Raw genomic sequence first — 25,710 nt, forward strand, 5'->3', positions numbered from 1 at the left:
GAGCGTCTGATTATTTGGCCCAAACCACACCAATGCAACTCTTTGCATTGGGGATGGTTTCATGCAACTACATGCAACTACTTCCAACCGTTCGTTTGGTTGCAAGGAGTTGCATGGTGAGTCATTGGTGCGGTGTGGGCCTTACATACGGTTCTGTAACATTGTCTTTGCCAGTGTTATGTTCGTCGACTAAAACTATGACGAAAAAATGTTTGTCGACTACCTTTTTTCACTGATGGAAACTAAATAAAAAAAATAAATAACAATTAAGCAAATAAATATATTGACAATTTTGTCAATAAATAAAAAGTAGACTAAAATGTTAGGGAGGGACTAGTGGAGAAGAGATCCACTATAGGCAGTGTCATGTAGTGTATTTTAAAGTGTGTACTTTCAGAGGCAGTAGCAGTGTGATCTAGTGTGGTTTTATTGTGTGTACTTACTACTTTCAGATAGAAATAGCAGTGTGATCTAGTGTGGTTTTATTGTGTGTACTTTCAGATATAAATAGAACTGTCTGTGATCTAGTGTGTCTTAAAGTGTGTACTTTCAGATAGAAGTAGCAATGTGTCTTAAAGTGTGTACTTCCAGATAGAAGTAGCAGTGTGATTTAAAGTGCGTACTTCCAGATAGAAGTAGCAGTTGGATTTAAAGTGTGTACTTCCAGATAGAAGTAGCAGTGTGATTTAAAGTGTGTACTTCCAGATAGAAGTAGCAGTGTGATTTAAAGTGTGTACTTCCAGACAGAAGTAGCAGTGTGATTTAAAGTGTGTACTTCCAGACAGAAGTAGCAGTGTGATTTAAAGTGTGTACTTCCAGACAGAAGTAGCAGTGTGATTTAAAGTGTGTACTTCCAGACAGAAGTAGCAGTGTGATTTAAAGTGTGTACTTCCAGATAGAAGTAGCAGTGTGATTTAAAGTGCGTACTTCCAGATAGAAGTAGCAGTTGGATTTAAAGTGTGTACTTCCAGATAGAAGTAGCAGTGTGATTTAAAGTGTGTACTTCCAGATAGAAGTAGCAGTGTGATTTAAAGTGTGTACTTCCAGACAGAAGTAGCAGTGTGATTTAAAGTGTGTACTTCCAGACAGAAGTAGCAGTGTGATTTAAAGTGTGTACTTCCAGACAGAAGTAGCAGTGTGATTTAAAGTGTGTACTTCCAGACAGAAGTAGCAGTGTGATTTAAAGTGTGTACTTCCAGATAGAAGTAGCAGTGTGATTTAAAGTGTGTACTTCCAGATAGAAGTAGAACTGTGATCCAGTGGTTTATAAACATGGTAAAAACAGGCCCAGGGTCAGATCATCATCATCCTCTCAACAGCTTATAGATAACCTGAATCTCTAGAGATGCTGGATTAAAGTTCTCGGTCGCCGCGACTCATTTCAGTCCATTAGAAGCCAGCATGTCTTCTATATGGAAGTATGGAAAACAGCCCATCTACATGCGCTCAATGTGTGTAGATCGTCTATTTTCCGTTATTATTTTAAGAGCATTTGAAGTGGTCAAATTAGCATTAGGCTATATTCCGAAGTATCTTTCGTAAGGCCGCAGTGGTCTTGTTATTTCATAAAAGCAAATGTTAAATCCTCAATCTGTGTGTGATTTCTTCACCTGGTTGCCAGTGGGCTATGTAGAACAGCAGGAACAATATTACTAAAACATCATTATTGTTATTATTTTGGTTCATATTGCGTTAATTGTTTAGGCGCGCGCGAGCGTGCGTGTGTGTGTGTGTGTCTTTTGCCATGCAAAGTTCTTTCCAGTGGTGAGATTTTATTTTGCTATAATCCGTGGATGTTGGGTACAGCCACAGCGGCACAGCGCTGACAGAGAGATCAGCGGTGAAGAGAAATCCTCCCTTAAAGATCTGGAGACCTTTCACCCTGACTTGGAGCGTGTAAAAATAAAGCAGGACATTTAAGAGAAAAGCAGTGCTGTCGTCGAGTAGGAAAAAAACCCAGGAAAACAGAAAATTGGGCTGAAGTGGTTAATGCATGTTTTGTAATAATAATTCAAATCTACAGAGTAACTAGTTTTGAGCAAAGTCACAGACTGCCAAGGACGACTTTGGACGAGTTATTAGGTTATTATTAATTATGAAAGCTCTCTAAAGTTATTATCATCCCATTAGCTAAAGTTAACCCATTTAGACCTGACCTCGAAATTTAAAAAAAATCTTCTAAATCCTCCAGTTTTCTGAAATAAATATTTTCACGATTTTTCAAAAATAGCAGACCTACAAGCTCGTAGCGCGCCACTCGGTGGCGCGCTATGAGCTTGTAGATCTGCTATTTTTCAATAGCTAAATTATAACAATGTTTAAAACACCAAAAGGGGTTCCCGCCCAAAATGGGTTAAGTAAAGTACTTGAGTAAATGTAATTAGTTACTTTCCACCAATGCTAAAACAAGAAGGCATAATGATTGCTGCTATAGAACAGTGGTTCACACTTCCCAAACTTTTTAGTTCAAGACCCAAAATAAAAATGTTTGCCCGTGACCCAAACTAGTGAAAACGGCATATCTACATGTCGATTAGCACCGCGATGCGAGCTTGTAGATCGGATATTTTCACTTTTACTTTCTAATTTATGGAACTTCTATGATTTTTTCTTTAATTACTAGGGGGAAAAAATCATTGAATTTGTTTTTAAACCATGATCTTGTTGTTTTTCTTTTTTCAAAAGACTTGTAACGTGACATTCGGCATAATGAGTACGTTTACTTTTGAAAGTTTTAAGTACATTTTGATGCCAATACCTTTGTACTTTTACTCAAGTACATTTTGAATTCTGGAGGTTTACTTGTAAGTATTTCTATATTGCAGTATTGATACTTTTACTCAAGTACAAATTAGGTAGTTTTTACACCACTGGGAAGCAGTGTGCTAGAACTAGCCTACAACTAGAGTGTGTGATGTGTGTCAGCCAACCAACCAATCAGAGGCCTGCGACGGTCCGTGCTGTAATCCCTTCCAGCTGTGAGGATCCATAAGAACCATGCACAGCTTAAATGTCAATACATCTCTCTCTTCACTCACTGTGTGTGTGTGTGTGTGTGTGTGTGTGTGTGTGTGTGTGTGTGTGTGTGTGTGTGTGTGTGTGTGTGTGTGTGTGTGTGTGTGTGTGTGTGTGTGTGTGTGTGTGTGTGTGTGTGAGAGAACCTCAGACGTCATGTTTTATGTGTTCAGCTCCTGACTGTGATCACCATGCTGCTTATGGCAGAGATAGGGGCGACTCACACGTGCACAACAGATTGATGTATGCTTGTTGTATGAGATTTATAGCTGATGCAAGCTCGCAATGCATTTCCAATGGGAGTCACATGGTTTGACACAACATTGGTGTTGTATGAGGGGGAGGGGGGCAGTCGAAACACAGCCGAAAGCCATAGAACACAAATGTTGTGTCAAACCATGTGACTCCCATTGGAAATGCATTGCGAGCTTGCATCAGCTATACATCTCATACAACAAGCATGCATCAATGTTGTATGCTAGATGTAAAGGTGTGAGTCGGGCCATAGAGAGGAGCTCATTGTATCTGCACAGACAGCGAGAAACAAACAAACGCACCTCAGACTCACTTTCACATTAACTAATGCATTATACCGATTGAGCCAGATTCTAGAAAATGCGTTCTAAATCGTTCTCAAGTAAGTTTTATCTATAAAAAGAAATTATGTATGTAAAATGTATGTATAAAAAAGAAATTAGGATGATTCAAAATCTTTCAAACACATTTCCGTGCCGCTGTGTGAGGTGTGAGCGTGTACTACAGGCATTTTACAAGTCACAAAAGTATTTTTATGTTGTGGAAATGCTATTGTTCCATGTTGCTATTCGTCCACTGGTAGTTGTGAGACATGGATGTTATTTCTGCAAGTCAGTGAGACATGGACTGTATTTCTGTATAAGTGGGACATGTATTACTGTATTACGGTGTAAGTGCAGCCGAGACCTTTTGAAAGATATCTGGGAAGAGCTGTGTCTGTCTAGCAGTTAAACACTGACCACTTCTAGTCAGTGAATTAAGGACTGGCTCGACCTGAGCACTGCATCACCATGGGAATGATGCACCGCCCCAATTAAAACCCAATGAAACCTCATATCACACTGAACGAGGCACTGTGAATCACAGAAAAGGCATCCGTCCTCCTTTCTGGTGTTGCTGTGCGTGCGTGCGTGCGTGCGTGCGTGCGTGCGTGCGTGCGTGCGTGCGTGCGTGCGTGCGTGCGTGCGTGCGTGCGTGCGTGCGTTTATTTCCACTCCACCACATCTCAGAGCAAAATGTTGTACTTTTACTTCACTACAATTATATGAAAACCTTAGACCACATCGGAGCTATGTTTTCAGCCATTTGAAAAGCTCACGTGATCTTGTAGATTGACTATTTTCAACAGCTTTTTGAACTTGTGAAATGGGACGTTCTTGCACAATGAGTACTTTTACTTTTGGTACTTTTAAGTACATTTTGATGCCAATACTTGTACTTTTACCCAAGTTAACTTTGAATATCAAACTGACTTTTTCTACAATAGCGTATTGAATATACCTTTTACTATTGATACTTTTACTTAAAGGGGCATTCCACTCATTTTCAACATTTTACTATGTCATTAATATACCTTAGAGCTGTTGTGTGGAAATAATAAAAAAAGTCCCCCCATTCTATGTTTCTTAGAACTGGAGGTCTGAAAAAAATCATTAACATGGTGAAACACATCTTGATGATGTCATCAAGATGTGTTTCACCATGTTAATGATTCTTTTCATACTTTTCATACTAGGAAACACATAATGGGGGGACTTTTTTATTATTTCCACACAAAAGCTCTAAGGTATATTAATGACATGGTAAAATGTTGAAAATGAGTGGAATGCCCCTTTAAGTAAAACATGTACTTCTTCCGTCTCTGAGCATACCTCTTCCATGCCTTTTCACTGTGCCCCTCGGGGTGCTACGTTGATCCTTATTCCTGGAAAGTACTGTGTTGGTGAACTCTAACCGTCAACACAAACATGCATGTTTCTTTACAGAGCTAATTAAAGGATTATGCCGGCAGCTTTCTGGAAAATAGAGAGTGATATTTGAGAAGGCCTTGTAAGCACACCAATGTTATGACGACCGCGATAATGGTTATTTTATTGTCTCCGTCAGCCAGGCCTGCCCCCGTGTGTGTGAGGGTGTGTGTGTGTGTGTGTGTGTGTGTGTGTGTGTGTGTGTGTGTGTGTGTGTGTGTGTGTGTGTGTGTGTGTGTGTGTGTGCGCGTGTGTGTGTGCATGTGTGCCTGATGTCATTGTTGTAAATGAAAACCATAGAGAGGTGTTCATTCTCGAGGTCGGCTGTACCTTTGACTATAGCCTGGAAGAAGCCTTTCTAACCAAAGTGCTGAAGTATCAGCAGCTAGTGCAGACCATCTCACAGCTAGGCTACAGATTTTTAGTTTTTATGTGCATAAGTTTTTATGTGCATAAGTTGGTTGTGAGGGGCTTACAAATGGCCGGCCTTTCCAAAAGGAGAGCCAAGCAGTTAGCGAGGTACTGCTCAGTTTCAGCCATTATAGGAAGCCGCTCAATTTGGAGGAGGCGTTGTTTCCTTTATCCATGATTTATGTCTGCTGCCCTGTGTCCGACATGTCAGCTGTACTGTATGTAACGATGCTTTGCCGTCCATGCACGTTGTAAATGGCTGCTCTCCCACTGTCAAACTGCACTGGCAGTGTTTTGTTTATGTAACTGTACTTATCATTATGTGGACATAAATAAACATTTCAAATGTGTGTGTGTGTGTGTGTGTGTGTGTGTGTGTGTGTGTGTGTGTGTGTGTGTGTGTGTGCGTGCGTGCGTGCGTGCGTGCGTGCGTGCGTGCGTGCGTGCGTGTGTGTGTGTGTGTGTGCGTGCATGTGCGTGTGTGCGTGTGCGCGTGTGTGTGTGCGCAACAGCTAATCTCTGGCACCATTGAACCGATTAAACTTTGCCCGGACACTCCCTGCAGGCCAAGGAAAAACCTCTGACCCCAAACAACTTCTGAACAAAACAATCGCGAAGCCCATGAGTATCACTTTTACACTATTTGTTGCCTTCAAAAGTCATTTGTGCTTTCATGGTGCTGCAGACCCATGAGAGAAGATTTGTCAACATTGTTCTGAAAATGGCACGTAATTGTCACCCACAAGCTCACAACGTTTAGACATGTAGCTACACTGACTTATCTCCTCCGTGATAACATGGAAGGGTTCACAAAGGTATGGGAACCAGTCTTAGATACAGTGGACCCTTCTAGACTGTGCTTCAATGCACCTTATTGAACGGTAGTGAATAACAAAGACTCTGGTGACCTGTAATGTAATCATGTCAAGACTGTGGTGTACTTGTTTTGTCTTTTTTTTGTGTGTGTTTGTTTGTTTTTTGTCTGTGCTTTGTAATGTCCGTATTGTGGTTCTTGTTGTTTTCCTATGTTATGTTGAAAAAAGAAAAATGTGTGGTTCTATATACATTGAATTGTGATTGAACAGTTGTGAAATCTCAGAGCCTCAATAAAAATACATGAAGAAGAAATGTAGCTACACTAGATTCTCTGGTTTGAAAACGCAGAGGGGAAGCCAGTGACCGAAAGCACAGGCGTGAACGGCAGTTTCGCACACGTACGTCTATGACGTGGCCACCTGAACTGGCGCACAGAATTGTGGCCGTGGATTTCTCTGAAATGTATGGGGAGCCCCTCAGTGGAACATGGGGAGTCCCCGGCTGGAACCCCTGGTGTTCAGTCTTTGGTACCAAAGTCATGCCGTGACATAAATCACTGCAGTTTCTTGTTAAACAAAAGGAAGATGCTTATTTTGCACAAAACCTCCAAAAGCTTCATCCTCCATTAGATTGACTGATTTTGATTGATTGATTATTTTATTAGACAATAAAAGATGCAAACGGTACAGGGTACAGTCAAAGCACTTTGGTACAAAAGGACAGCCCCGAAGAAATGGGGCTGACCCATTCGGGTCCCATGCATTCATTCACAAATAACAATGACAACAATAATCGAGGTATTTCAAAAACATAACTCAGAATACAAATAAATAAATCAGAGGGGGGGTAAAGGGGTGGGGGTGGGGGGGGGGGGGGGTCTCCAGTACACCAGCCGACAGAGTGACAGGTGCATTTTTAGGCCTGTCTTAAAGGTGATTTGCTTGTTTTGAGGGAAGGGGGCAGGGCATTCCACACATGAGTGGCGGTGCTGTGGAAGGTGAATTTACCCATATTTGTTCTAAACGTGGGTGGCACCAGATCATTATTCACGCTCCCTCTAGTGTTGTGGCTATGGGAGTTATAATGTACCTCGCTGGCATTTGTGATGTAGGTCTGGTCTGTCCTCCGTCAGTGCTGTAACCTTTCAACGACACACACACACACACACACACACACTCACACTCACACTCACACTCACACTCACACACACACACACACACACACACACACACACACACACACACACACACACACACACACACACACACACACACACACACACACACACACACACACACACACACACACTTCTCTGTGTGTCCATACAGGGGACAGCCGGGTAGAATTGGTGGAAGACCAAGATTCAAATTCAAAAGTAGAAAAAGTAGCAGCAGCTACAAAACATGGAGGTTTGCACGCGTGTTGCCTTTGTGTGGCCATATAGTGTACGTAGATCAAGTGGGGTGCTTAAAAACATAACTCAAGTTATATTTATTGTACAGTTCGTTGTCAACCCATGATAAGACATGTGTTCCTTTCTAGTCTGCACTTCAACCAAACGGTATGTGACCTTTGACTTCAGGCCGAGCCAGTCTGTGTTATCTTGTGTTTTACTGTGTGTGTGTGTGTGTGTGTGTGTGTGTGTGTGTGTGTGTGTGTGTGTGTGTGTGTGTGTGTGTGTGTGTGTGTGTGTGTGTGTGTGTGTGTGTGTGTGTGTGTGTGTGTGTGTGTGTGTGTGTGTGTGTGTGTGTGCGCGTGCGTGCGTGTGCGTGTGTACTGGCCTGGGTGGGTGTGTTCTGGTGGTGACAGACATGTCTGTCTGTGCTGTGAGACATGCTGTAGCTGTGAGGACAGACAGACAGACAGACAGACAGACAGACAGACAGACAGACAGACAGACAGACAGACAGACAGACAGACAGACAGACAGACAGACAGACAGACAGACAGACAGAGGTCTCCTCTGCTCTCTGTCTCATGGCCCGCCGGGACATTAATGTCACAGAGTATATTTCTACTGATGGTATTGATACTTTTAAGTAAAACATTTGAGCACTTTTTCAAAATGTTGTACTTTTATTCCACTATTAGGCCTGACTCACACGGTCGCAACAGATTGATGTATGCTTGTTGTATGCAAAGGGTGTGATACAGCTTGCCCCAATGCATCCCCCTCATACAACATTTGTGTTGTATGAGGGGGAGGGGCACAGTCGAAACACAGCCGAAAGCCATACAACAGCTTGTAGTCCAAAATGTGGACTACAAACCATGTGACTTCCATTGGAAATGCATTGGGGCGGCCATGACACTCACAACATTCATACAACAAGCATGCATCAATGTTGTATGCTAGATCGAAAGGTGTGAGTGAGGCCTTATTCCACATTTATTTGAAAACTTTTTTACTATAGTTACTTTGTAGATTTTGATTATAAATTAGGCCTACAAAACATTAACCACTTTAGCCCTATATACATTTCGGCCATTTGAAAATAGCCAATCTACAAGCTCACAATGCGTTGGCCATGCGACACAGCTCGTAGATCTGCTATTTTCAAAATATTTGTATACATTTGAAAACATAGAAAGCATAGTGAGTAGTACTTTCTACTTTTGGTACTTTAAGTACATTTTGATGCCAATACCTCTGTACTTTTACTTAAGCCAATTTTGAATGACGGACTTTTACTTGTAACGGAGTATTTCTACATTGCTGTATTTATACTTTTACTTAAGTAACACATTTTTTTTTATTATTTTCTTTTTGTGGCTTTTGCCTTTATTTTATATTTTTTATGGAGGGACAGACAGTAGGCTGACAGGAAATGGAGAGAGAGACGGGGGGAAGACATGCAGTAAAGGCCGTCGGGATCGGGAGTCGAACCTGCGGCACACTGCCAGACTGGATTATCAGCCAAGGTGCCTGGACCACTGAGCCATGGCCCAGGCCTAAGTAACACATTTGAGTAGTTTTTCCACCACTGCCATCTGGACAGTGTTGGGTTTAGCATCCTTAATATTTGACAGGAATAGAAGCCTCTGTTTAGTCTACGTTCACATTTAGGATATTTGGACTTGTTTCTTTTATTTTTTGACTCTCCCCCTGGTGTTTATCTGCAGTGTCCCACACCATGCGCTGGAAAACACTGGTTGTTGTCAGGTAGAAACCTCTTATCTCCACATTTTAACCTTTTTTTTTTCCTTTTCCTTTATTTACCCAGGGAAGTAGCTGAGCACAGGTGCTCATTTTCAGCAACGCCCTGCACATAGAAACACACAGACAGACGCACACACACATTAAAACCTGGGAGCTGACCAGTACAACCACAGTCTTCTTTCTTTCTTTCCTTATTTCTCTCTCTCTCTCTCTCTCTCTCTCTCTCTCTCTGTCTCTCTCTCTCACTATCTCTATCATCATGGTGTGGTCTACTCTGCCAGTGAGAGACACACACACACACACACACACACACACACACACACACACACACACACACACACACACACACACACACACACACACACAGACACACAGACAGACAGACAGACAGACAGACAGACAGACAGACAGACAGACAGACAGACAGACAGACAGACAGACAGACAGACAGACAGACAGACAGACAGACAGATTTTAACAATGTATTTATGTCCACACAGAGGAAATTGCACACAAGGACATAAATAGTTCAGGTGCAGCAAAGTTACATCAGCAAAATCAAGGCATTGTCCTCAGTCACGATACAACAAGCATGTCATGTCACCCAGCATTCCATGATGGGCACAAGTAGTGTAGTCATCCTAAGTTTGAAACCCCTCCAACAACCAGTCAGTGGGTATGTCTCAGGCTGAACCACCAGAGGAAACAATTTCCCAGTCCACTCCTGCATTGCTGCCCGGTGTCATATCGTTCTCCATAGCGTGGCTGATCCCATGGGCCCAAAATCCACCCACTGTTGTTTCCGACAGTGGACGGACACACCAGCAGAAGGCCAGGTCCAGCACCTCCCACTACTAACAGTGGTAGTTACAACGGAGCAGTTTAACGTCATGCTTAACATCATGCTTAGGACGCGCACGCACACACACACACACACACACACACACACACACACACACACACACACACACACACACACACACACACACACACACACACACACACACAGGGTTCCTCTGGGCTGTTACAGCAGTGAGCAGATGCAGTGCACTTGACGTCACACCGTAGAATCAAGCGTTTCCTAGCAACGGGGAAGCTAAAATATAAAGTATTAATTCTGGATTAATGGAAAACAAAGAATGACAAGATTCTCGTCATCTCATCTGGCACATCTGGCGGGTTTAGTACCTAAAGCCGAGAATCTCGTAATTTGGCATAGTTTGAGGTAATTAGTATCATTGGTAACTACGCTCCTCTGCCCTTGGACTTTGTCTGTGTTTTGGGACTTTTACTTGTATTTGTGTTCTGTACCGTATTTTGTAGAAGTGTTCTGTGATTTCCTGTCTGGCTGGTTTGCTGCCTTGTCTCACCTCCCTGTATTAGTGTAACCCTAGCCACCTGTGTTCTGTTGCCTGTTAGCCTATCCCAGTGTTGATTGTGTGTTTCAGTTCACCTGTGTGTAGTTAGTCTTTGTCTATATATATGCCCCAGTGTTTTCAGCTCCTGGTCAGTTCGTCGTCGTGAATGATGTGGTCAGTTCATTGTTCCTTGTGTTTTCCTAGTTATTTCCTAGTTATTCCAAGTCCTAGTTATTTCCTAGTTGTTCCAAGTGATTTAACAGTGCGTTTTGAGAATTAAAACCACTTGAATATTCACTCCTCTGCCTGTGCCTGGTTCGTTCTGCACCTGAGTCCTACACCTCCAGAACCACATCGTGAGAGTAACACCTGAAGGAAGGAAGTAATCTAACCAGTGCCGAATCAACCCCTCCGAGGGCCCTGGCGCTACACCAAATCAAAAGGCCCCATATTCGCATGCGTGCATGTGATTTGTGTGCACAATCAAGAACGGCACTTTTTGCGTTTGCACCGCCAGCACTATTGGCCCTGGTGCTTAAGTGCCAGTAAGTTCCATTGTTACGGTACTTTCAGACGGGGAGTGATTTACGCACCTAGTAATTCATTTTCAATGAGACCTGCGTTTTTATTTCCTGTATGCGCGGAGAAGTAGAGGGGCGACAACGCAAGTGTATTTATGTGGGCGCGGCCCCGCAAAATTGTTGCGTGCGTGCTCATTTCGTGCACTCGCCCGCGACCGACTAGACCTGGATTCTGTTGAGCTTTTTTACGCTTGCGTTGTCACGCCCCTCTTGCGCAGACCTGGAAAGTACCTTTTATTCCGGTCATGACCCTAACCTCACAAACGCTATGCCTAACCCTAACCTCAAAACCACGTGGACCCGCAGGGCGAAACAGACATCAACATGAGAAGCAGGTGATCCGGTCTTGTGCTCATCGTGGCCATTATCTGTGTTACATCAACTAGACGGGGTAATAATGGCCAGATAATGGCTGTAGATCATCCGTAGAGAGCCTGCACGGGTGAAGTCTCTCACTGAGTGGGGCGGCCTTCCCTTGGCACGTTCGCTGACCGCGCTCAGAAAGCTCTTCAGCGATAATGGTGATGGATGATGTGGAGTTAAACACTCTTGGAGTGTAACCGGAGGAGAGTCCTGCGTTGACTGACGGGAACGTGCACGCACGCACGCACGCACGCAGTCACACACACACACACACACACACACACACACACACACACACACACACACACACACACACACACACACACACACACACACACACACACACACACACACACACACACACACACACAGACCCACAGGAAGCAGGAGGGAACAATGGGGTGTGCTGTTTAAGAACGGAGCATTTCCAGTTCCTGTGTCATTATTTGGAATCGGAGAGAGGAAATCATCCTCGCTGTCAGGCTAAGAAACCTTATCTCCTAAGTTTCACTTTTTTGGGGGGTTTATTAACGCCCATATACTTGACTACAGCGTCACACAAAAGCATTAAAAGTAGCACTTCCGCAAGTTTGAAACGTGGCACGAAGCAACACGTTTTGAGCTTGTAGATCTGCTACTTTTGATGCTTTTGAATTTGAATCCTGAAAAGTAACAGTTTTGTGACATAAGTTTTCCACCCGACAGAGACAAAATGCAACATTACCCCCTCACTCCTGTCCCTCCAGAGGAAATGCCATCTTCTCTTTGTCATCCATTTGTTGCCGTGTGTGCGTGTGTGCGTGTGCGCGTGCGCGGGTGTGGCGGCGGGTGGTATGAATCCCACCCACCTGAGGACTTTCTCGTAAAACACAATGCTACTTTGAAGAAAAAGTAGGCAAATCATTGATTGATTGATTGATTGAACTTTGTATTCACAGTTTGTAGAACTTTTCAACAAAAGTGCAGGTCAATACGAAAACTGCTACGAGGATAAAAGCAGAAAAAGCTTTGTTTACATCAGGGTCCTCCATCTTCAATTCATCAGAACAGTTAAAGACGTACAAATATACACTTCTATGCAAAGAAAGAAATCATCATATATACAGTTAAAAAGTTTAAAAAGGGAAAGGCAGTATGGAAAAAGGGGGGACTTTAACTTTTTAACAGGGGCCAGTTTTGAATTGCTAAGTGCTCTTTGAGAGCAGTTTTAAAGGAGTCTAGGGATTAACATTTCTTAAAGCCTGTTGGTAGGGTGTTCCACATTTTGTTTTGGGAAGTCTGGAGCCTTGTATTAGGGCTCCTGTTAGGGTCTTTAAAGTATTTTTACTGACCAGAGAGGAGATCCTGTACAGTTACATTGGTGGCCATTTTATCACCGGAAAGATTTTGCCTGATGGAGGTAATTTTGTATTTTCTTGTGATATTATTGTCACCCACTTTAACAATAAGACTGAACTGATGAGCTGTGTGTGCCATGCATGAAGATAGCATGGCATGGCTTCTACAGGCCCACCTCCATCATGGATGCACTTTAGCACCCCCTGCTGGGGACACTGCTTGGGAAGGCATTTAGTATTATGCCATCAATTTGTGTGTGTGTGTGTGTGTGTGTGTGAGTGTGTGCGTGTGTGCGTGCGCGCGTGCGTGCGTGCGTGCGTGCGCGCGTGCATGCGCGCGCGCACGCGGGGTGTGTGGTCTGGTGGCACGTGTGCGACTGTGCGTGTCTGTCTGCATGACTTGAGGGACATAACAAGTAGTAGAATATGAGAAATAGACCATTTTCCTGGTCCTCAGCTCCTCACATAAAATATTTTTTATGGTTGAAAACATATAGTATTAGTAGTATAGATATACTTTGCGATTAGAAAAAACATTCAAGGTTGGGCTTAGATTGGTTGGACCAGGGCTTTCTCAAAGTGGGTGCCTTGAAGCAAGCCCAGGCCGCCGGGGCCTCAGAATGATTTGATCATCTAGAATGTATCAATGTCATTCACTTTAAGCTCTTAGACCCTCTAGACTTAGTAAAACAGACCTTAGTAAAACTCAACTTGGTTGTGTTCTTTACCAAGTCTCCTCACCACAAATAGTAGATCTACAAGCTCACAACGCCTCAGACAGTCACAATGTGACACATTGTGCGCTTATGCAGGTTATTTTCAATTTGTCCTAATGGAAACTGATATTCTCTCCAGCTTTCATATCGTGACCTAGGCCTACTGTAAGAATTACATATTTGGAAAAAGGTGCTGTAAAGTAACAATGAAGTTGTGGGTGCCGGTGGAAATTAACATACACGGTACATTTACCGGTAGTCTCCTTTTACTTCTACTCCACTACATTTTAGAGGCAAATATTGTACTTTTACTCCACTACATTTATTTGAAAACGTTAGTTACTTACTTTGTAGATTTGGATTATTATTACAAAACACACATTACCCACTTCAGCCCTATACATTTTGGCCATTTGAAAATAGCCGATCTACAGCCGATTTCTTCTCCTGTGGCAGCGGTGACCGAACGGATTGCGGAGCGGTCTTGATACCGGAAGGTCCCCAGTTCGAATCAGCGGTCCGACACGTTAAAATTACCACCGCTGAAGTGCCCTTGAACAAGGCATTGAACCACTACGATGAAATGTTCTATGAGCAGGGCCTGGCTGGAAACAAGTTCTTGAGCTTAGCCCAGATACCCTGGGTAAATATAGTAATCATTTCATTTCCTTCTCCTTTTCTGTCTCCTCCAAAGCAGTAGATCTTGTGTCCGACCACCACAGCAGCCTGGTCCTTCCTATGGTCTCGTTCCAGATGTATCGTCCAGTGAAACATTTCACACAGCAGCTCCACCGTCAATGAGTGTCAACAACAGTCTACAGATGAACTTGTTAGGATGAAGGCAGCTTTGATTGATTGATTGAAGAATTTATTAACAGTTTGCAGAATTACAGTACATTTCAAGCACAAACTCAATACAAAGGCTGTTAACTGTGAGTGGACGACCCAATCAAGCATTACACTTGTTTCCAATAGGGTCCACCATGTTCAAATCATCAAAACATTTAGAGACGTACAAATAGACACTTCTATAGACAGAACAGGAATTCATCATAAAGGAGGTAAAAAGGGAAAAGAAACATATACTGTGAGGGGAAAAAAACGGGGTGGGCGGTGGGGGGGATTCACGTTCAGCTCCGTTAATTTGTTTGTTTTCCTTGGAGGAGCTGCGTTGGGTCCCCAAGTCGGCTCCGTGGCCGTACCTTGAGTTGGCTGTGTGGCCGTGACCGTCTCTTGTGTTGTCCTTGCGTTGGGTCCCCAAGTTGGCTCAGTGGCCATACCTTGAGTTGGCTGTGTGGCCGCGACCGTCTCTTGTGTTGTCCTTGCGTTCGTGTTTGAGGGATTCCGATTTTACAGGGGCCAGTTTCGAATTGCAGCCGTCCGTAGGTGCCCTTTGAGAGCGGTTTTGAAAGAGTCAAGGGATTCGCATGTCTTAATGACAGTTGGTAGGGCGTTCCACATTTTGGTGGCATAGGAGCGAAAAGAATTTAGTCCCTTGTTTGTGCCGAATCTGGGTTGTACATGGTTCGTTGCACTCCCTCTGGTGTTGTGGGTGTGGACTTCGTTAACATTAAGGAAGTATCTAGACAGGTACATGGGTATCTTGGTGGTGTATCGAATCTTGTGGACCAGACCCATTGCAAGATGCTGTACTCTGTCGTCGACCCTAAGCCATTCCAGCCTGTCGAAGTGGGCAGGGGTGAGGTGGGTTCGGGGGGCTAGGTCAAGTAGGAGCCTGACCAGTTTGTTTTGGGAAGTCTGGAGCCTGGTTTTAAGGGCCTTTGAGGTGTTGTGGTACCAGGAGGTGCATGCATAGTCAAAGAAACCCTGTACAAGGGCTCCTGTTAAGGTCTTCAAGGTGTTTTTGTTGACCAGTGAGGAGATCCTGTAAAGGAATCTTGTTCTATGGTTGACCTTTTTGATTACGTTGGTGGCCATTTTATCACCGGAAAGATTAGCCTCCAGGATGGAACCTAGGTAGGTAATTTCATCTTTACGTGTGATAACATTGTCACCCACTTTAACCAAGAAGCCATTTGCCTTGCTGAGATTACTATTAGAGCTCGGTTCCCTTGTTGCAAGTCCCTAACTGACTCGGACAATTCATTTTAAAGAACAATTGCATTTGTTTTTATTAGCTAATACCAAACAAGTATAAACACCAGTGCTTTTTCATACTTCATAAAAAAAGAAAAGAAAAGAAATGCAGATCTACAGGCATTTGTGTGAGCTTAAAGGGTCACTTCACCCCTGACACAACCTGATCTTATTTTAATGATGTTTAGGACACTAGAAACACTTTTCCTGGGTTTTTGTGCGCGCAATCCCTGTTTTCAGATATCCTGGTCAGGAATTCATTTTATGTACGTCAGAATGCTCATGGCCCCTCCCCTCCGGACTACAACAGTCTAACCTCGCGTCACCGTAGAGTATGCGCGTCACCTACACACGGCTACACCTACACCTGAAGACAGCCCCGAGGGGTGTCCCCAGTCTCTATTCCGTTCCACCTACAACCCCAGGCCACCCCCACCGTTGCATTCCTCATATTGTTTGTGTACTATTATGGCGTCTGAAGTGCAGAGTGATACTGATCCACGGACTCAATCCATGGACAATATTTATTTGAACCGGAATACACAGATAGAGCAACCCCGGCGCAGATGAAACGAGCATACAGGGCAGCCTGGCCCTGGATATTTTTTACTTGATCAAATAAGTATTATTTATGTAGCCCTGAAACATGACTGTCATACAGCGTCATGTGAACCATGGCTGTATTTCTGCAAAGTGTAAACATTATGTAAACTTGCATACTCTAGCAATCGATTGCTTTAATGTGAGAGATTTATAAAGTTAGGATAGTAGCTATGTGTATAGTTCACTGTTCAGAGTGTCGTAGTACGTAGACTTGTTACATCAAGATTCCAGTTCATAGACGCAGCCATGTTCTATCATATTGTTACGTTGGGTCCCGAAAATAGAAGGTCTACAAGCTCACAGCGCATCGCAGATTCGACACTTTGTGAGCTTGTAGGTCTGTTATTTTCGGTAGAAGAACATTCCCGTTTCCAAGCCTTCCATGTCATTTAAAAACTCTGAAAACAGCTATAATGAAGTTATCTAATAAAACGTTTACATGATGTACACCTGCTTGCTGCATATTGACTATTGTAAACAATGAAAAAAAGGTTGCACCCCAAATTCCATCTAGTGTTCATTTGAACGATTTCATTTGGCAGAAATTGCATATTGCATAACGTGTTGTATACATTCTCTCCATGTAATCATTTTGCTGGGGATTGCTTACCATACAGTTGAACTACAGTAAAACATGATGGCCTATGTTACAATATCCACTAATTAAAAGCATGATGACACATGGTTACAATGTTACAGTGAAACATGTTCTCTGAAATTATTGGGAGTCGCACATGAATATGAAACGTACGTTTTGTTTTATTATAAAATGCATTATATCTCCCTTCAGTGTCAATCACAGACTTTCTTCATGGTGTGGGAATGACGAAACAATTCTGAGGAAAAACACGTTTGTTTAGTGATACTATGCAAATTTAGCCTATATATATTTAGTTTGCTTTGCTATAAAAAGCTACGTTATCCTAATGTGTGTGTGTGTAGTGTGTAACGTCCGGTGGTGCATCCGGATGTAAGATACGTAACAGAAAAACTCCTGGGTCACGTGGTGGGCTTTGAGCAAATGGGAGAGGGAATATAGTGTTGCCAGGTCCGCGTATTGTAAGCGAGTGGTAGTGTGTGTAAGTAGCGTGTTGAATGGCATTTTTTCGGTGCTTGTTTTCATAGACGTGGCAACAAATTTGGCGGGGGTGTCGGTGCTTGTGGCGTGTTTGTGTTTATTATTGATATTGATATTGTTTGTGAGTCTGGACGGGAGCCGGCTTTAGTGGCAGTGCAATGACAATTGTTACGCGGGTGGTGTTGAGTGTGGGCGTGCGGCGCGACATGAGGAGATAGCCGTGGATCGACGCGGAGGGTAAGTCTGTGACGTCTTAGTGTGTTGTTGCAGTGTGTGTTGCAGCGTGTCGCATCGTGTCAGTGACGTAGTAGCGGGTGACTTTGGGTCCCTTTTCCTGGTTTGGGCACACCTTTTCAAATGTATAATAGATGGGAGGATAAAGATCATAAAGTCACACCTACGGGCCCACCTATGCAGCCTCCCCCTGAGGAACAGCGCAGCAAAGCATTATGGGCATTGTAGGAATTCAGCAATCCAGTCAACCCCTAGTCAAAAACACTTCATTATTTTTCTGGTCAAAGGGTGCAAATTTCAAATTGTGCTACTGTTATCTATTACAAATACCATTAAATACCAGAGGTGAAGTGGCCCTTTAAGATCTGCTGTATTTTTGAGGATTTGTGAAAAATAATATAGAAAATTAAATAAAACTTAATATCTAATATTTTTTTCGCAGATAATGACATATTATTCATAGCTCGATTTTATTTTCCTCCACAAGAATTGAGATCACGATTCTCACAAGATTATTTTTGTTTCCATGAAAATATTTGTCTTTGGTGTAGGCCTAGTTGCTGAACATCACTACATTCAAAATGTGGCACCTGGAGCCAACTACTGCGGCTTTAAACGGACAACATCAAAGTGCTTGACTTAAACCTCTGTTAAAGTCTCTCTCATAGCAAAAACACAAGAGTAACTCAGATGAATTGGACATCCAACTAGTGCTGCACCATTCTTCACATTTAGAAATGAGGTGTCAGAATCTATATCACAGTGTTTTTTGATTAACCCATTCTGGGCGGGAACCCCTTTTGGTGTTATAATAACCCTTCTGGATGGGAACCCCTCTTGGGGTTCGGTACAGTAGGCTATGTACAGTATTCAAATTTTTTAGAATCGGCGTCAGGCCAAAATGGGTTAATTATTCTGCACTATTTTACGCCTGGGAAGTATTGTGTTATATAACATCCCAAGGCATATTAAATAAATTATATTTATGCTTGGGAATGTTACATTGATGTAGTATATCCTGCAATAATCCCATGTGCCACTGGGTGGCAGCATTGCAACTTGTGGTTGGTCACCATAACGAGCTGATCCCATTCTCTGGTTGGCCCCCGAGTTACCGTGGCAACGCTGCTGTGTGAAGCAGAGTCACTATTGATGCTCGGAGACACAGGGCACGCACGCGCGCGCGCGCACGCACGCACACGCACACGCACGCACACACAAGCACACACATGCACACACAAGCACGCACACACATGCACACACACACACACACGCACACACACACGCACGCACACACGCACGCACGCACACACATGCACACACAAGCACGCACACACACATATATGAGCGCGCGCACACACACACACACACACACACACACACACACACACACACACACACACACACACACACACACACACACACACACACACACGCACACCCAGTCTACATGTTTGATATATATTAAATCAAATCAACATTGTAAACTCCACTTCCACTAGTGGTGGTTTAGATTAGAACACTGGTACTCAAAGTTGGGCTCTGGGGACCCCAGGAGGTCCTCCAGGGTGTTCCAGGGCTCTGGGGACCCCCGGAGGTCCTCCAGGGTGTTCCAGGGTGTTCCAGGGCTCTGGGGACCCCCGGAGGTCCTCCAGGGTGTTCCAAGCTCTGGGGACCCCCGGAGGTCCTCCAGGGTTGGGCTCTGGGTACCCCCGGAGGTCCTCCAGGGTGTTCCAGGGTGTTCCAGGGCTCTGGGGACCCCCGGAGGTCCTCCAGGGTGTTCCAGGCTCTGGGGACCCCCGGAGGTCCTCCAGGGTTGGGCTCTGGGGACCCCCGGAGGTCCTCCAGGGTGTTCCAGGGCTCTGGGGACCCTCGGAGGTCGAGGTCCTCCAGGGTGTTCCAGGGCTCTGGGGACCCCCGGAGGTCCTCCAGGGTGTTCCAGGGCTCTGGGGACCCTCGGAGGTCGAGGTCCTCCAGGGTGTTCCAGGGCTCTGGGGACCCCCGGAGGTCCTCCAGGGTGTTCCAGGGCTCTGGGGACCCTCGGAGGTCGAGGTCCTCCAGGGTGTTCCAGGGCTCTGGGGACCCCCGGAGGTCCTCCAGGGTGTTCCAGGCGTTCCAGACGAGAAAGATTAGGAACAGTTTACTTTAAACACTTAAGCATTATTTTGGTAGCATCTTGAAGATGGCAGATCTAAAAAAAAGGAAAACGTTTTAATATGGAGAAAACAGGTTTCTTATTCAAAGCCCTCTAACAGTGAAGCCCTCAGGGAACGATTGTCATCGTGGAAGCAGGGAGATAGATAGTTGTTGTCTGGAACTGAGCTGTCTTTGTTCTGTTACAGGTAAACCTGTGTGTGTGTGTGTGTGTGTGTGTGTGTGTGTGTGTGTGTGTGTGTGTGTGTGTGTGTGTGTGTGTGTGTGTGTGTGTGTGTGTGTGTGTGTGTGTGTGTGTGTGTGTGTGTGTGTGTGTGTGTGTGTGTGTGTGTGTGTGTTGCTCTAAATGTCTCTATTCTAACCTAAAAAGAAAAATATCTCAAACAAAGACAACCATTTCTCTTGTGAGGACCATGCAGGAAAACGTCTATTTGTCATATTCTACAATGCTTGTGCATGGGGACAATTTGGTCCTGACAAGTATGGTAATACAAACACACGCACACGCACGCACACGCATGCATGCGCGCGCACACACACGGCACACAGCAGGGATGTGTAAATCCCTCCCCGCTCTTAATCCTGGCAAATATTGCATATGTGACGACTTCCTCGTTGATGTCACATGGCACCTGCCCCCCCCTTGTGTTTGCTCTCCCAGCTTCACGACCGGGGTGGTCTTTGATCCTCTATAGCGGTGGTCTCTCTCTCGCTCTCACTCTCTCTCTCTCCCTGCGTTTTAAGCACAGCCAACACCGTTGTCTTACTAGCAGCAATCTGAGGACCCATCGTCAAAAAAGAACGGAAAAACAGCGCCCTCTTTTCCTTCGAATTTTTTGACGGAGTCAACAGTCTGACTATACTAGCACTAGTGCTTCTCAAAGAGTGGTCGGTCGGTCAGGGGTCCGGGGGCCCCCAGGGGTCCTCGGGAGGGGGGAGGGGGTTCCAGGAGAATGAGTTAATATAGAGCAGTTGGTTTCCACAATTCCATGCTGTATTGATGTTAGAAGATAGCAGACGTTGCAAATGCAGATGTATTAGCGATGACGTCCGTCTGTCTGTCTGTCTGTCTGTCTGTCTGTCTGTCTGTCTGTCTGTCTGTCTGTCTGTCTGTCTGTCTGTCTGTCTGTCTGTCTGTCTGTCTGTCTGTCTGTCTGTCTGTCTGTCTGTCTGTCTGTCTGTTTGCCTGCTATACAAATCATCTGTTTATATTTGAAAATCGTAAGGCGTGCAGAGGATGTGCCGTAGTGTGAACGGATGTGCACGACGTGTGTGTGTGTGTGTGTGTGTGTGTGTGTGTGTGTGTGTGTGCATGCGGTCATGCAGTTGTATCCCTGCTCTCCCCCCCCCCCCCCCCCCCCCCAGTCAGATGGTTGTCAGCACTGGCTGGTTGCTAGGCAACGGATTACCTGACTCTGCTTTGCTTGCACAGAATCACACAGAGGGCTGTGTGTGTGTTGTGTGTGTGTGTGTGTGTGTGTGTGTGTGTGTGTGTGTTTGAGGAGGGGGGGGGGTGTCCGCGACCCACTGTTTGAGAAACAGCGCTGCAGGTAGACAGTGGTTTTCAACCAGTGGTCCTTGAGGAGGTTCTGGGTGATCCCGCAGCTAAATGATGGAGAGATGTGTTAGATTCTTTTTTAAACATCTGCATTACTTAATTTACAAGAAGTCCACACAATTGGGACCAGATTTGACTGCCATTGGATTTTTTTCGTTTTTTCATGTCATATGAAAGCATGGAATCATAGGTTCAAATTGACATATTGGTTGTTCAGTTTGACCCACCAGTTTTGGAGATATGGCTTATAGAGTAATGTCTTACAGAAAACAGCGAGTTGCGAAAACAGGCTTGAAAGGTTCACTTCTGTGGTCTCTAACATTACACTTACATGTTTAAGCATTTATTTCATATTTTCATTTATTTGAGAGTCACAATTATAGAGAATGTAGAATAATTGTTATTTTGATCCAATGTTTGCCTGTTATATCTCCTATCTATGGTACCACAAAATCTTATCCAACGACAAGACATTTGAGAGGCTAAATCTCATCAAAAAAATGGTGGTCTGTGGCTCAAATGCTGAATAAATAATGGACCTTGATATGGAAAAGGTTTTGAAAACCACTGAGGTATAGACCATTGTCACCCCCCCCCCCCCCCCCCCCCCCACACCCCACCCACAGCCCAAGGATATTCTGGCGTGCTCCCCAGACGTGGGATGATATATTTGGTAGATCATTAAGTGGTCTTAAACGGGAGCCTGGCGCGAGAGCACGGCTCTGACCATCTGGCCCCATGGTGACCGCTGGGCCCTGGCTTCAGACGCCGGCCAGAACGCATTCCTCGCCTCTCATTGGTTGGTGGTGTACTCACAGCACCGAGCACTGATGGGCGGGGGACTCTGGCCAATCAGGGGAGCAGGTTAATCAGTTACCCTCAAACTCCCCTTCCATCTTTTTTTGTGTTTCTATATTTGTCTTTTCTTTTTTTTCTTTTTTTTTTAGCAGTGGCACACCGTGTCCTGTATGAATGAATGAATGAATGAATGAATGAATGAATGGGGAGATATGAGGTTTACGATCAACGATAAAGCAACAATTTTATTTATTGGAGGCTTGTTCTGTATTTGATTAGTTTGAATTGAATCATCTGAGCTGAGGCCTTGTGAGCGTGCGTGCGTGCGTGCGTGCGTGCGTGCGTGGTGTGTGTGTGTGGGGGGGGGGGGGGGGGCGGGGGCATCGTTCCTCTATGTCTGTCCCCAGCATTACATCCCTCTCAGGCTTTATCTACAACTCAAGGAACAATTCCACCATTTAAAGGTCACAGCCCTGTGGTGGCCTTTTCTCACCCGTCCCAGTGACGGTAGTAGTAGTGAAAAAGTGTGTGTGTCTGTGTGTGTGTGTGTGTGTGTGTGTGCGTGTGCGTGTGCGTGTGTGCGTGCGTGCGTGCGTGCGTTGCGTGCGTGCGTGCGTGCGTGCGTGCGTGCGTGCGTGTTCGTTCCTATCGCACAGGACTATTACTTTCCCTCTTGTTATGCAGACTACTTTGCTTGTCTCACCTGCAATATCTTTTTCATCCCATGCTTTAATTGCTCTTTCTTTCCTTCGTTCATATTCCTGTGAATAATAACTCGTGGGCTGAAGTGAAGCCTCCTCCCCACTTCCGTTTCGTCTTTACAGTCGTGCAACTTTATCCTAATATAAATAGAAGTCACCTAAGCATATATAGCTTATTGCTTAGCAGAAAAGGAAATGCAGAAATATATTAGGTGGTTCCAGACTCTATAACATTGGGAGATTGTGGAATAGTTGTCTGGCTACGCGAGACTATAGTAAACCTGTGACGTGACGATACTAACGCTGATTGCTCTGACCGTGACTGTGCTCGTGACTGCCCCCTGCAGGTCATCGCCTCAACAAGGACCTGAAACACTTCCTGGGCCTGAGGTTCCAGAAGTCCTCTCCGGACCACCAGCTGCAGCAGACCATCCGAGCCAACCTGTACCGTCACGCCGTGCCCTGTGAGTACCACAGTTTTACCGTGCAATGCGTGCATTACATGAAAACTGCTGTCGGATGTTCGTAAGTAACATTTTCTCATATTTGTAGTTTATTTACAATTTTTCATGCACATTTGTTCAGTGCATAGCCTACTGCAGGTCTGGTTGACTAGATTTAGAAGACATTTTGAAGCTCTTGCTACTGAAACTATTGATTATTTATACCGGAGAAATCCTGTCATTTAAGTTTTAACATGCATCTGAATGGTTAAGGACAGCTTGCCACCGCAGAGTGGAGTGGGTGGGGCTTAGCGAAGGCTAATTCCTAGAACATTTTTAAATTTGAAAAAACATTTTGCAGTCCTGGAAAATGTTTGTAATGTATTAAGGGTCCTGGAATTTATCAAGGGTCCTCCTGGAAAAATAGTTGGCTATGCATTGTTTCTGATTTGGATGTGACAAAAAGAACAGATCTACAATCTCACAACGTGCTGCAGCGTGATCCTATTCCCTAGGATAGGTGGTGTAGCAAAACATTTGGCACAAAATCTGGAATGGAAATATACCATTCTATATTCTATCTATGCATTATTTTTGCTGCACTGCATGTCTTTGGGCATTGCACATACAGTAGGAGTATGAGACTTAAGGAGTATGAGACTTATTATTGTGCTGAATGATTGCCTGGAAATTGGGTTAAATATTCAGGAAAAGTTTTGGAAAAGTTTTGAAATGTCTTTGGTGAAATTGTGTAGGAGTTGACTGACTGTGCAGGTGGGTGGTCCACAGTGCACTGTATGTACACTTGTACAGTACAGTACGTTGCCCTGGTGCCAGACTCAACAACTGGCCTGGCTTACATCACAAACAAGTTTGACCATGAGACCGTCTATAGCGCTGTTGGGGGGTTATGGCTTGTGGTGCAGCGATTTCATGCCTTGGGTTCCATGAAATCCATGGGTTTTAGTATGAAATCCATAGGTTTAGTGAGGTCAGGCCTGCGGTTTGACAACTGTAAGGTTTCAGATTCTGGAATAACTGTCCCCTCCCTCCCTCCCTCCCTCCCTCCCTCCCTCCCAGGGGAGCAGGGGGTGAAACGACTGATTCGACTCAATCTGGGAATCTAGGATGTTCTGTAAGAAAAGGAAATCATTATTATAATGTTTTCCCGTAGTTTTTGCCTCTGGGGGCACCACCTCCTTAGACATGAACTCGCTTTGGTAAGGTTCCTCCCCTTTCTTAGTCCACTCCCTCCCTGGTGCGTCTGTGTTTATTCCTACTAACAACTACACTGCATGCTTAAGGGCAGTGCTGCTGCTGCTGTGTGTGTATGTGTGTGTGTGTTTTTCTTATTAAGATTAAATACTGTATATATGATTAATACAAACCATTTAGTAAATAGCTCAAGGTTACAAACCTATACTTTCCTAAATAATTTAATTCATCTGTGTGCATGCGTGTAGTAGTACAGACTATACTGCAATGACACTGCAGTAGTCTGTGTCATTGTGTGTGGTGTGTGTGTGTGTGTGTGTGTGTGTGTGTGTGTGTGTGTGTGTGTGTGTGTGTGTGTGTGTGTGTGTGTGTGTGTGTGGGTATTTTCTGCATTGTACAGGCTACTGTATAGGGATATATACTGTGGTTCATTGGTGTGGTTTTTGTGATGGTTGTTCTTCTTTTGGCTCGGATTTCGGTGTCTCTAGCCATTGGTGAGGTGCTTGTACTTTGCCTGAGTCTTTTCATTGGAGAGGTGCTTGTACTTTGCCTGAGTCTTTCCATTGGGAGGTGCTTGTACTTTGCCTGAGTCTTTTCATTGGGGAGGTGCTTGTACTTTGCCTGAGTCTTTCCATTGGGGAGGTGCTTGTACTTTGCCTGAGTCTTTCCATTGGGGAGGTGCTTGTACTTTGCCTGAGTATTTTCATTGGGGAGGTGCTTGTACTTTGCCTGAGTCTTTCCATTGGTGAGGTGCTCCGAGGATAACCTACCTGACCTGCACTTTTTGGAGGAGAACTAGCCCATCCTATTCCTGTCAACTACCAAAAGTGTGTGTGTGTCTGTGTGTACCCCATAGTGATGTTTTTTCTAGTTATTCCACATTTAGGCCAAGAGTCTAAGTGGACCTAACATGTTTGGTCATGTTATAGATGTGTAAACTGATGCTCCCCCTCTCTCCTCTCTCTCTCTCTCGGACCCGCTGCATACAATTTGTTTGTCAAGTCCTAAAATGCAAATATTAGTTTTGTTCTCTCCGTGGTCGTCACGAGGCAGGGAGACACAAGGCTGG

At 44.5% G+C, this 25,710-nt stretch overlaps 1 protein-coding gene across 5 annotated transcripts in view; it reads left to right on the forward strand.

Moving 5' to 3' along the window:
- LOC306937239 (membrane-associated guanylate kinase, WW and PDZ domain-containing protein 1-like) overlaps positions 1-25,710 on the forward strand; it is a 155,675-nt gene that overhangs the window by 21,104 nt on the left and 108,861 nt on the right. For all 5 annotated transcript variants that reach the window (XM_079520903.1, XM_079520906.1, XM_079520905.1 and 2 more), the window contains exon 3: positions 23,331-23,447. In XM_079520903.1, the coding sequence (XP_079377029.1) occupies positions 23,331-23,447 (117 nt within the window). The remainder of the gene's footprint in view (positions 1-23,330; positions 23,448-25,710) is intronic.

This window comes from Electrona antarctica (assembly GCF_951216825.1).
Source record: "Electrona antarctica genome assembly, chromosome: 2".
Lineage (NCBI taxonomy): Eukaryota > Metazoa > Chordata > Actinopteri > Myctophiformes > Myctophidae > Electrona > Electrona antarctica.